This window comes from Azolla caroliniana, unplaced genomic scaffold (assembly GCF_043228905.1).
Source record: "Azolla caroliniana isolate FFs.n. ecotype wild unplaced genomic scaffold, voAzoCaro1.0.p SCAF_16, whole genome shotgun sequence".
NCBI lineage: Eukaryota > Viridiplantae > Streptophyta > Polypodiopsida > Salviniales > Salviniaceae > Azolla > Azolla caroliniana.
The window spans coordinates 6,237,490-6,250,713 of record NW_028230451.1 but is presented as its reverse complement, the minus strand read 5'-3'; the positions used below and the strand labels follow the sequence as shown (position 1 = coordinate 6,250,713).

General features: G+C 38.3%; 1 protein-coding gene and 1 long non-coding RNA gene across 2 annotated transcripts; one reads left to right on the top strand and one right to left on the bottom strand.

Annotated features, from left to right (window-relative positions):
- The first annotated feature begins 4,387 nt into the window (after window positions 1-4,387).
- On the top strand, window positions 4,388-9,825 carry LOC147853833 (uncharacterized). The gene is made up of 2 exons (XR_015531163.1): window positions 4,388-4,635; window positions 9,355-9,825. It is a non-coding gene; the product is annotated as an uncharacterized LOC147853833 (long non-coding RNA).
- Window positions 9,471-13,134, bottom strand: LOC147853832 (uncharacterized). The gene is made up of 6 exons (XM_087332060.1): window positions 11,339-13,134; window positions 10,578-11,008; window positions 10,323-10,484; window positions 10,160-10,235; window positions 9,907-10,065; window positions 9,471-9,822 (listed from the first exon to the last, which is right to left on the bottom strand). The coding sequence occupies exons 1-6, from the start codon at window positions 13,064-13,066 to the stop codon at window positions 9,763-9,765; spliced, it is 2,616 nt and encodes an 871-aa protein (XP_087188186.1). The 5' UTR covers window positions 13,067-13,134; the 3' UTR covers window positions 9,471-9,762.
- Window positions 13,135-13,224: the final 90 nt, after the last annotated feature.

Below are 13,224 nucleotides of genomic sequence, written 5' to 3'. Positions count from 1 at the left end.
ATGCCGAGACCCACAAAGTGAAGCAAAGTCCGAAACCGGGGAACATGGGAGTGTTACAACTTACAACTTCCCCGACGAAATTAATTGTTGTATCCCCGAAGTATTCACTACCCACCTCATCGTCGGAGGAATCTTTATTCGATTAAATTAACTTCCCAAATGAGTGCTTGGACAGAACAATATAGGGAATAAAAATCTATCTACATCCATGTATGTATGTATCTACTAATATCTAGAGACTAGGACCTTTGGCACACACTTCATGTCTAGCTAGGTCCTAATCTACACACCCATCTAGTGTATATGTAGTCTTGTTAACTATTTATTGCCAATATAAATCTTGTTAACTACATTGGGAAAGCCACAATGCTTCCTTTGTATACAGTCTCCATAGACAGCAACAATGTATGTATAGACATACTCCCAAGTTTCCTTCTTGAAAAACAACTGTTGCCCTGCCCTCCTCCTGATTGTCTTGATTTCCACTAAATCACTCCACAATGTGAGGTGGAAGAAGCCATGGCTTCATGTTAGATGTCCTACTACTTGTACCTTTCAGCATATTAATCAACATGTCCAAAAAATTTCCATCTATGGCAGCTTGCCTTTGCTCCAAGACATGGTAGCCTCTTGGCTCAGACGCCGCGGCAATATATCGCGCATTTTGAAACCACTTCCCACCTGCTTCTAACATTGAGGTTCGACATGAATCTGTTTTTATAAATCCGATCGCGACGAATGCAATACAATGACATGCATCAAGCTATGTATATTGACTCCGAACGACACCACAAATCTTTTTTCGGCATTATAAGTTTTGCACCTAAGATTCAAACTTGGGAGCCAATCTTGCTTCGCGTGATCTCCGTGTGTAAGACCGCAGTATTGCGCACACAAAAGTTTCTGCATTATAAGTTATGTACAAAGATTCAAACTTTGGGGCAATCTTGCTTGCTTGAACCTCGTGTGCGAGACCGCAGTATTTGCAATCTGCAGTATTTGCCATATTAAGTTGCTCCATGTTGATTTTTCTGGCTCAACTTCCTCTTCAGATATCGAATGGTCATTGCGAAGCTCTTAGCTAATGCATTGTATTGCAGCTGATAAATCCATTTACACCGAACAAACCTGTTCATATGCCGGAATGTTAGGCGAGGTTCCATTTAGTTTCGTCTCCGATCTTCGATCCCTTCTCTACAACAAGAAAACATTTGTACTTAGGGTCCCATGGGGGGTCAAGATTGGCCTCTCTATGGATGCTACAAATATCTAGCTAATATCTATTTAACAAGAAGGCTCTCCAGCACCATCAACTCATCGATAGAAATCACATGATACTCACCCAGAAGGAACTTGTTTAACAGATGTGATTGTCTGCTTGACCCTTACTAGCATTTTGTTGGATCAGAGGACTGTTTTTCTTGTTAATATAGCTTGGAGCATTGACATGGTTCTTAGTATGAACTTATACTCAAAAAGTTCATTTTCTAGCTTTGTTTGATAGATTCATAGGTTCAAAAGTCCTCTTAAGCATCCTTTGTGTCTGGTTATTGTGGGTATGTTGGGGTCAAATCTTGGCAGCTACATTTTTCACCATTCTCGTCGCTTTCACGGTCTGAAAACACAATTTTCTCATCGTTTTAAGTTCTAACTTATAAAATCTCTTTGGGCACATGGACATATAAACACATTTTTTGTCAGCAATTCCTCAGGCTTCATAGAAGATCTGAAACTTCCGATTTCATGACATGTCGCCAAGTCCAGCAAAATGCTGCTTTAAAATTGGGACATACAAAGTGTTCAGAAAACATCATTGCATATAAAATATAATTTGCCTTAGAATGCATATAAATTGGGACATATTACTTGTTTCAGAAAACATGCATATAAAAAAATGCAATGCCTAAGGATTTGAAATTATTGCTTGAATCCATGTATGTATATATCTGGTATAACCTGAACTGTATTGTTCCTGTGCTCGATGACATATGAGGAAGGTTAAATTGTATGGATTGGGAGGGTTGAGGGCCTTCTCATTTGCATGATTAGTTGCATTAATTGGACCAGTGGTTCTCATTTGTATAAATTATAGCTCTCATCTAATAAAGATTTAATGGCTCTCTCTGTGTGTGAGAGAGAAAGAGATAGTTAAAATCCAAGCTAGTATCCACTTTCATGAATGTCATGTTAAACTCTGGCATTCAAATATTATAACATATTGATCTGTAGCTAATGGGGTACAATTATTCCTTATTTTAATGATGATTTAACATGGTACCAGAGCTGAAATCATCCTTATTAGTTATTAATTAGGTCAAAACCCACCATTATTTGCTCATTTCTTGATTGATTAACCTATTTGAACTACATCCACAGAAAGAAAACAAGAAATTTAGGAATTATAGCCACCTAGTGACCCTTACCTCTTAAAGCTATCCCCCACCTCAGTGTTGGACTTCCTTCTTTGCTGATTCCTGCCATTTGCTTTAATAGTTGAAACTAAATTGTAAATCCAATCGTTAATCCATTCTGTCATTCTATCATCTATTATTCATGTCCAGCAAAGGATTTGAAGAAATTCATGAAGATTTGCTAAATTTTGGGGAGTCACATACAAAATTGATAGCTCCCAGCACTAACTTCAACAATTCCATTCAAAAGCTATGAGTAATGTTAACAGAGGCAATATTCCCAAAAGTTTCATGATCAAATTTCATTTAAAAAGAGACAAAGAGAGAGAGAGAGAGAGAGAGAGAGAGAGCAAAGGTTTCCTCAATTTCTATTGCATCTTGCTCCAGAGGAGGAGTTTAATTCTGCAATTTATGCAGGAATGAATTTTTGTGGAATTATTATTTCAAAGAGCACGCAATAATAACCCCTTTGATAAAGGAATTATGCGAACTCCGTTTCTATGCATTGATTGCATATATTGGGTTAGACACTAATCATGGTGATTAAGGTAATGCTAAGGGGGGGGGGGGGGGGACAAATATTTGTCATGTCATGACCAATGTTTCTCTCATCATTTGTCTCATGAATGCCACGAATAATTGAAGGTACAACTACGAAATATAATAATGGGACGAAGGTGACAAGGGCCGATTACGCCAAAAACAAAAATTCGGATCGAGACATGATAGTCATGGGAAAGGGATTTTATTAAATAAAGATAAAGGAGAAGTAAGGGCTACTAGGTATGGTTATGCCACACATTCATGTAATGAATCAAGTTTGTTTATTGATGGGACTCTATATATAATGCCGCGCATTCATGAAACAAATCTTTGTTTATTCATGGACTCTATCACGACAAGAAAAGCTCATTACATTAGTAGGGCTCTCTAAGTAAAAAGAAGAAGGTGAGAGATTCCATTCCAAAGTCATAAGTCTTATAGATTGAGAAAAAGAGAAGCAGAAGAAGAAGAAGAAGTTATGATGCATGGAGCTTGCCCTTTGGTGATCATGCATGGATATCTATTAATGTGCCATGATAACCATAAAGTAGAGTGTCACTATAAATATAAATTGCCCTATAATGTCCATGACTCAACCTATCCCTTAGAGGAGCATGATCTTCCAAAACCTCTAAATTCATGCTATCACGTCTAATACCGAAATCAATTTTGTATAGGACTACTACTATGCTAATTTTATCGTGACTAATGATGTTGCAACTTGCATACATGATACAACTACTAGTTCTGCCCTAATTTATCCAAGTATCCTTGTATTTGTCACTTTAGACTCCCACTCTTGTTCGTCGAAACGTTTCAATATTACTGGATATTTAATAGACCGAATGCGTGAATTACTACCCCCCCCAACAAGGGCACATGCAAAAACTAACAAGAGATGTAGCAATCCATTATTTGAAGAGATTCTTGAAGGGACTACAATAAGAATAAGTTGTATAAAAAGCATTAAACTACAAATATAAGTTTCCTATGGGAACTAGACTTTGTCACATCTATTGAGAAAGAATAGAATTATGAATGCCTCTAGTAGAAATGGATCCAGTTATTATAAGCATAATTTGGGTCGTCACCATCTACTGGCAACCTAATGAGCAGGGTATGAATATATACACTGCGAACCTATGGCCACATATAATTATGAAGGCCTAGGTAGACTAGGGATACCAATAATATCGTAATAGGTCGGATAAAATACTACTAAGTACAATCGTATAGTATATATATTAAAAGTAAAGGACAAGGGTCATTGTTGAATTCTTTATGTCCCGTACAAACATCCGATTCGATTCGAGCAGAATATGGCTTTGAGACAATAGTGGTAGTGGCACAAACCTTACCTTATGACCCCACCTCCATAAAAAGCTAAAGAAGAATGTTTTATAACAAAGGGAAGGAAAGCCTTAAAAATTAACCATAGAGTGAGTGATAGTACAGTGGTTATGCCTAATTGAGAGAGAGAGAGAGAGAACTTTGTGTTCTAAACTAATAACCTATGATTTCTTGATTTGTGTCTAAACTAATAAATGTCATGTAATTAAGTGCTTTAACCTGCATCATGATATTGTTTGTTAGCTTCACCACTTTGTACACCCCACCCTCACCTTCCAACAAATCTAGCAAGGCACCAAAGACAAAGAGAAGGAAGAATACAAAATTATGGGTGAGTATGATATTCAAAGCTTTTATATAGATAGTAAATAAAAAATTTCCCATTATTGTGTCAAAGAGTGATTGGTTTACAATTAAAAAAAAATATCAATTTAATGTTTCCTCATAAATTGTCCTACTTGAGCAATCTATTATTATATTGTAATTACAACTACTTTATACCTTAATGGCAAAGAATGTTTTGTGGTAATGAAAGGGTCATAGGTTCAAATTCTAAAAATCAAGCACGCAGGATATATTAACCTCTTTTAAGACGCCAAAATCACCTATTCGACCAAACAAGAGGTTACATCTTATGAAAAAAAATGTAACTATGTGAAAGAGAGAGAATTTCCAATGGGCTTAAAAAGGGTTCTATTTCTAGTTCAAACTAGCACCAACCTTTATGAAAGTAAATCCATATATGAGGTTTTGCTCAAATATACAAGAAAAGTGACACACAACTAAGAGATAATGTATTACCTGATAAGGTTTTCAAATGACAAAGATTGGATGGTTGCACAAGGCATAGGATAGACATTGGAGGGCTCAAGACTATCCTTGACTTGTAATAGTTCGATCAGAATGAGGGTAGGCCCTAGCCCTTGGAATCAAAGGACCAAATCTTGCCAATCTAACGGGAGATTATAACACATGTAGAGCATTTATGTGTCTTTGCAGAAGATGTCAATACATCGAACAAGAGTGTTAAACATGTATGTAACTTCTAGAATTTCCCTAAATCTCTTGGTGAATCTCTTTTAACATCACGCGTTTAGTACGTTGGTGAAATGTTTTTGACGTGTGACTATGATGTCACAAGTTTAAATTCTGTGCAATGGTTGTGTGATATATTTTTTAGATCTTTTCGTATGGGGTCACCACACCAAATCAATTTTCAATTCAACCTAGGTACTTGTTATAGTAATTCATAAATACCATCAAACAAGAACCCATTTCTCATACTATAATTGTACCAAAGACCTCAATATCTAAGGTGACGATACACATCACTTAATATGCATGTAGATTGGCAACTTCGCCAGTAATAAATCTGTATCTTGAATTAACTTATAATAGATGTGATAGTTGTTTTTCTATTAAATAATCAAATTGTCCGTGGATCATTTGTCACTAAGTTAACAATAGGGCCACAAAAAAGGTGAAGCAAATAACGATCATCGAATATGATCGTACCTAGGAAAATGTATAAAACTTGATTTTGCACATCTCTAAATGTGATAACCTAGGTTACATGAGAGTAGATTGCATTTCTTACATTTTCCAAGGCAGGCTTTCATCATACTAGTGAATTTATACTTAATACTTTCTTTTCCATCGAGATGCAAGAGTTGTGCAGATGGGAGTACCTCTTTCAATCGAAATTATCATAGTGTTTGCACTGTAGTTGCTACCACCTAACTAATCTCAAACTTGATGTTATGAAATCAATATACCATAAGGTATTAGGACAATTATATATGACTTTGCATAACGAACTACCATAATACATACTATCCTCATTTTACCATGGTTGATTCAAACATTTTCCATAAAGTAGCATATTATCTCTACCCAAAGTTGAGTTCCTACATACACACACACACACACACACACATTTTAAGAGGTCGATCTTTGAGTTGCGATTGTATGATATTCCAAATTTAGTAGGGTTTCTATCACCCGATAACTGTGGAAAGACAAGCTATTCAGATTCATGTGAACAATGGCAAATGTTATGGTGACCATCAGTCAACATATTTCTACATGTTCAATGACATGTTTTTCCTATAGACACAAAGTGACATGAAATTTTCCACGAAATTGTAAGTGCATAACTTGTAACACTTCCTAATTTGCCATTTCAGAATCTTAATTAAATACTTCGAAACTGAAACGTTCTTAATTTTAAGCAATTTCATCATGCTTGAGCTCAAATGTTTAGAAATAATTTCCCATCATCATTCATTGAGACGGACATGTTGGTTTGCGAAATTGACAAGAACTTCCACAAAATCACACATGTTTGATTAAAGTTTACCTTCATGACAAGAGTGCATGAATATCATCTTAACGAAAGACTTGTTTTTTACACTTACAAGTTACAATTATTGGGCATCTAAAATGGAGAAGAGAATTTGAAGACTAAGAGAATTCCAATATAAAAACCCAAATCGAAACCTATTCCAAACACTCTAGAACTTTTTAAATCCATGTTTTTGTTTGACATTCACCCCAAGTTAAAGATGTACCAATTTTTGTTTAACTCTGATATTTGAGGTGGGCTACGAATAATAGGTCATGAATATTTGGTTCCTCGAAATGTTTTTGTCAATACCACCAAACATACATACATACATGATAGTAATATCTCATGTCCAAAAATCATATTCATCTCTTTATCTATTTTTTGTCTAATTAATTGTTGTGACAAAATGTCTTCGTTGGTTTCAAAGAGTTTCAATGATGGATTCATTGTACTTGCTTGTCCATGTGGGTCATTTAAATGTGGAACAGATAAGGGGGGGTACGAATTTCTTTTGGTAAGCTTGTGTGTGCGAACTTCCTAATTGAGAAGATGAGATTTCTTCTCTGATGGCAATCTTTAGACCCACGTTGGTGTTGTAAAAGTTTGTTTTCTCCTCTCCATGCAAGTCTATCCATCACACATATGCATGAACATCCATGATGACCACACATGACTTGTGAACGACCATCCAAGACCCATGCAATCATACATCCATAGCATACTCATAACCAAGTAGACTCATCATATGAGTGGAAAGTGTCAAGTTGTTTTATGTAAAAGAATTTGTATACACTAACTAAAAGAATTGACCAAAGTTGAATTATTATACACAATTCAATTCAAATTGTCTCTTGCCCACTCCCTCTTTATGACAAGCCCATAAATGCTGATGTGACAACTTCTCAACTTCAACTAACCCCGGTCCCTAATGGATTCCATGAATCTCTCTCCAACAAAAAGACAAATATAACTTCCATCTGCTTACTACAATTCTCTCACAAAACCCGTTATCTTCTTTCTATATCCAAATGTCTTTGTATTGTTTGACTTCCCTTTTTGTAGAAAGAAATTGGATGATTTCGTACATTTGAAATTGGTTTCACTAATTTTCTCTTTAAAAAAGATATAAATTCAAGAATCTCATATGTGGGAACCATTATCACATGATGTCTTTTCACATCTTGATTCGGCTTTGTCTTCTCGGGCATGTATAATCAAACTAAGAGCATCTCCAAACACACAATGGTCTTCTATTTCATGATGTCCTTGTGTATGTTTTCGATGACCCATGCAAGCTTGGAGTTCTATATCATGAAAATCTGCGTTGTTGTATCGATCCGTGTGTTTCATCATGTCATATATGTTGTTGAGCAAAGGCCCTAGGCACATCCTCCATTGGGTTATACAAACATTACCTGCTCAATTTGGACCTCAAAAGAGAATTTCTATGGATTTTGTTATAAGATCCCCAATTCTCTCAATGGTCGTGATATCATTGGATACCGTTGATTGGTTTTGGAAGATGCCTCAATTCAATCCTTGCAATGCCAGCATTACCAATGAACGCACAAACGGGCCCGTCTTCAATGAGTCATCTGGCCCAATGGTTTGTCGGAGCCCAGTGACCATTGTCAATTATAGCGGCAAACTTTTTGTCGTAGGATTTTTAGGATTGACTCAACTTTTTTTGGATCTTTGACTGGACATCACCCAATAAGTGCTGGGGCAGAAAGAAAGAGATGCTATGCCACCTACTATCATCTGCTACCACTAATTTTCAAGTCATAGGTTAGCATGAAGGCAGTTCCCATTGGCATGACATTCTGGAGGTTCAGCTTCGACACCATGCCAATGCTGATGCTCCTAGCAGCCACCTCTGAGTGCCCAAAAGAACCTCTCTTCGGCCATTGCAGCCCTTCCTAGAAGCTGGCCACTAGCATCGATCATGGAAATGCTTCGATGGCATTGTCCAACGTTGACCTGGACTTTGTTGGCAAAGAACGGTTGCTTTCGCTTCTGCTTCCTGCGGCTGCCCACAACCATTATGGGACAGAGACCACCTGTGAAGCCAAAAGTCTCATGTGCTTTCAGATGTATTTTGTTAACTTCACTCAATGTGGTGCTGATTTGGGTCTTTCTGGAACAGAATTCATGCTCATGGGGTTAATAATCATGAATGGAAAACCACAACATAGGGCGGTGATGCAGTACTCATTGCAGAGCAGGAGAGATTTGTCGGTGATGGAGGGTGGGGGAGGAGAAGCACAGGGGTGTGTGCCTCGTGATCAATGCCAGACAATTTGGGTGCCAAGGCAAAGACTCTGACAGAAGGTTGGAGTATAATGTGGTAATTATCTCCTTGATCAGTACTAACAGCCGTGGTGAAATAAATTGGACAAAACCTGGCATGTGAAAGGCAGCTTCGTGAGGCTGCTCATGTTGCTCTGTTGGCTAACCAATCATTTGCCATGTATGGGGATTAGGGTGAGCTTTCTCAATGTATGTGAGAATCTTGACTTCAAATGCTAGGATTCCCCACCTCAGAGGCCAGGAAAGCAAAGCACCAAACATGCGGCAAAGCACATGGTACTGAGCAATCAATCTCATTCACACATTATGTTCATATTTTTACAGTAGATTGCTCCAATTGTTTATGCGCTTTTGTTTCTTGGGCTAACCACATAATACAATTTCTCTTTGCAGTGATTTGGACAACAGAAGTTTGCCCAGCCATATTGCACCTAAATTTGGCATTTGCATTGATGGAGACAACAAACATGACATCATAATACTTGAACCAAGAACATGGCTCCAACAAATTATGAGAAGAAAATTATATTTGGATCATGAAATTACTTAAAAGTGTGTTTATGGTACGTACATACAATATATTACAGGAAGTTGAGAAAGCAGGCATCACTGATCCATTTTATCAATTGATGGTTGGCTTTGCAAAAAGAGCAGCCAAGAGATAACATAATGGAAAACTTTTGCCAACAATAACAACAAAAAAGAACAAGCTCAGCAATTTCTGAGCACACAAATATGAACATAGTTGGCATCACTGCTATGTCATGATAGCAGTTTTCCTATAGATTGAGGAGCCTGGAGCTACAAACCAACAACTGTCAAATTGCAATTTCTGTGACCCTTCAAAAACTTTTCAGTTACCTGGAAACATAGTCCAAGCCCATGAGAGACAGATAGAGAGATGCAACCAATTGAAGTCTGATCTCAATTGGGATCTGTTTTTACCTGAGTGCACCCAAAAAGCTTCAACACAGATAGGTGTGGGCTGTGGTCTGCTAGAAATCCAAGGCACTCATCGGTTACGGATCTACAAAATGACACATCTAATTGCTGCAAGCTGGCATTGCTGTGCTTTGCAAGTGCCAACAAAGTTTGTTCCCCAACCTGATAACATCATTTTTAATCCAGTCAAACCAGAAGGCTGCCAAACAGAAGAACGAAACTATAAATAAATAGTAAAACAGAGTGATATATATACCTGCTGCACTGAGTTTACAGAAAAGTTCACAAGTGAGCCTCCCGAAGCAGTGACGAATGCAGCAACTCCTTCATCACTGACAATGTAAACAGGTCTAGTTAGCATTTAATTGCCCTCTGACACTAAAGCCACAGAGTTGTATACACAACAAACACACACACACCTGAACTTGCATCTCCTCAGATCAAGAACTTGAAGTGCTCTAATGCCATCGGTAATATGAGCAATGGAAATATCAGTCAGAAGGGAAAGGTATGATAGATTCAACACTTGAAGGGAAGGGCAGCAGGCACCAATCCCTGCAATAGCTGCATCTGTCAAAGAGCTGTAAAGCAGCATCAATGAATCAAAATTTCGAATCAAATGACAAAAGGATCGGTAAACAATAAATTAATGAAAACTTATAATCCTTTCTTACATGCAGTGGGCAAGAGACAGCTCTCTCAGTTGACCACCCATTTGCACACCTAACTCACTCACAATTTCATCAGTGACACCACACACTGCTGACAAAGAGAGTTTCCGCAGTTTCGGTAGCTTCACAAGGTCATGTACTATCGATTCAGCATTGAGATTAGCACACCCATCCAGCACCAGAGACTCTAAGGTATCAGATGTACACTTGACAATGGCTTTCATGGCCATATTAGTCAAGAAAGAGCAAGAACTAAGATCAAGATGTGAAAGATTAGGAGAAGATTGCAGTAGTGATTCAAGACCCTTGTCTGTAAGTCGATACGCTCCATGAAGGGAGACTGACTTCAATGGGTATGTGACAGGAGACTTGCAAATTGTACTTAGCAAGCATTTCTCTGATAATGCTCGTCCACAGAATCCGAGATGTAATTCCTGGTCCAGAAAATCACGTTACATACCTATGAACCTCAATCCTTGTATAGTTTATTAGCGGTGCCTCCTTAAGGGGCAAACTATTGTTTCGAGACACAGTCACTTGTAAAGCAGGAGAATATACTTGTGGGATTAAAATTTTTAATCCATTAAACAAAAACAAAGACATGGTTTTTATCATATCTTTACATAATAACATTACGTACACACTCTAGAAGGAGAGTTTTGACAAGAAAAACATAGGTTTTTTTCATATGTTCCGCATGTTATAAGATCAGCAGGTGAGTAATTTATTTTTATACTGAACGAACAATTTGTATAATAGCTCACCTCCAATCTCTCTGCTGATAATTGTCCCATCAATTCTGTCATCTCTGCCTCTGGCACTTGTGTGCAATCTGGTGCTCTAATCTCGGTGGGTGAGCCCTGAAAGAAAAGTGACAGAGCTTTCGCGTTCATTTTCCGGTGCTTACAAAATGAAACACTGATGAGTGTCCGAATAAACTCTGGCACTCCTTCCAGAGAGGCAACATTCTCAGAATTGTTAGATAAGACCTCAAGACAGAGGTCTTGAAGAGATGGCCAAATTTTCTTTTCTTCCAACGAAGCATCAGATGAATCCCTTGGATGCCAATCAACCAACGAGACGTTGGTTTCACACTTGATAGCATTCTGGCGATTGGCAGCAGCCAAAGCTCGATTCTCAACCAATTGCCTTGCTGTAGAGAAAGGACCCGGCCAATCAGCATGTGCCTCTTGTGGCCGGGGCTGTTGATGCAGTGGTGGTTGGTGTTGGCCTCTTCGTCTGATATTTCCAGCTGGTGCTTCATTACCATTTGAATCAAAATGGGCAAAGTGGAAGGCTCGTTCTCTAGCTATTTGCAAGAACCTTGCTCTTGAAGCTTCTGCTCTGTTCCTCCTACCTCGTGCATTAGCTCGGGGTGACACTGCCTCCTCCTCCTCCCTGACAACATCGTCAGATGGTCCTGCCATATCCAATTCAGCCTGAGCTGATAATACATCTCCATTTGCCACTTCTTCAGCGATGCTGCTAGTTTCAGCTTCCTCTGCTTGAACCTGAATTCGTCTAATCCCTGAATCCATTTCTTGTTTGTAAGGCACATTGGAAGCCCCTAACACTGCATCATTCTCTTCAGGAACTTCTCCTAAATCAATGGATAAAACCACCTTCTCATCATCTTTATAAATTTCTGATGTGCCTCTGACATCATTGATATGAGGAAACCACTTATCCTGCTTACCAGCTTTACCGAGTTCTACTACATCATTATCATGAGAAAACCGCTCATCCAGTTTGTTCATGCCTTCATACATTTCTGATGTGCTTATTATATCACTGTTATGAGAAACCTTCTTATCATGCTTGTCATCACCTTTATACATTTCTGAATTGCCTAAATCCACATTATGAGAAAACCTCATATCCAGCTTGTCATCATCTTCATTCATTTCTGAGTTGCCTATTACAGCCCTACCCTGAGAAAACCGCTGCCTTTTGTTGGAAGCAGCAATTTGTTGTGAAGGTGAATCAGGACCCTCGTTTCTCTTTGCAAGCACGTGATCACTAACTGAATCGGAAAACATATCCTGATCACAATTTGGCTGGGGATGAATGGTATCAAAAGCAACCGATGGCTTAACACCCAAGAAGCTGGTTTTACTTTTTCCTCGAACTCTGCCATGAGATGATCCACCATTTGAAAGAGTTTGAGAAGGACTCGAATCAAGATTACGTTTTCGAGCATCAAGGTCATGCTTTCCGGCATTGAGCTTACAAACAGGGGCTTCCGGAACAGGGGAGAGTTCAAATAGGTTTTCTGATCTTATGCCTTTAATAGATGTAAGGCCCGGTGATAAACGTGTATCTCCAGAAGCCTTCGAGCTCAATCTGAGGCTTCGTTTCCGAGATGGAGGTGAAGGTCGTTCTACCTGTGCAGCCAAAGGAGGTTCAGGATTAGATTGAGATTGAACCTGGTCATGGAGGTTCCCTGTCTTCTTCTTGCTGTTGTTGGACGATGCAGATCGAAGGATGGGCATGGTGGACCTGCAGCAGTTTGCAACAGCAGAACAGGGAGAAATCAGCGGGAGACACAGGTATAATGCATATACATGTACACACATACTGTATACATACATATATACATACATGATACATATATATATACTATGTATATACGTACATATATATGTATGTA

Excerpts from the sequence above, each read along its gene's own strand:
- LOC147853832 (XM_087332060.1), bottom strand. The coding sequence starts at position 13,066 with ATGCCCATCCTTCGATCTGCATCGTCCAACAACAGCAAGAAGAAGACA. Across the intron at positions 10,066-10,159 it reads CTGTAAACTCAGTGCAGCAG|GTTGGGGAACAAACTTTGTT; the intron begins GTATATATATCA and ends TGATGTTATCAG. Across the intron at positions 9,823-9,906 it reads AGCTTTTTGGGTGCACTCAG|GTAACTGAAAAGTTTTTGAA; the intron begins GTAAAAACAGAT and ends CTATGTTTCCAG.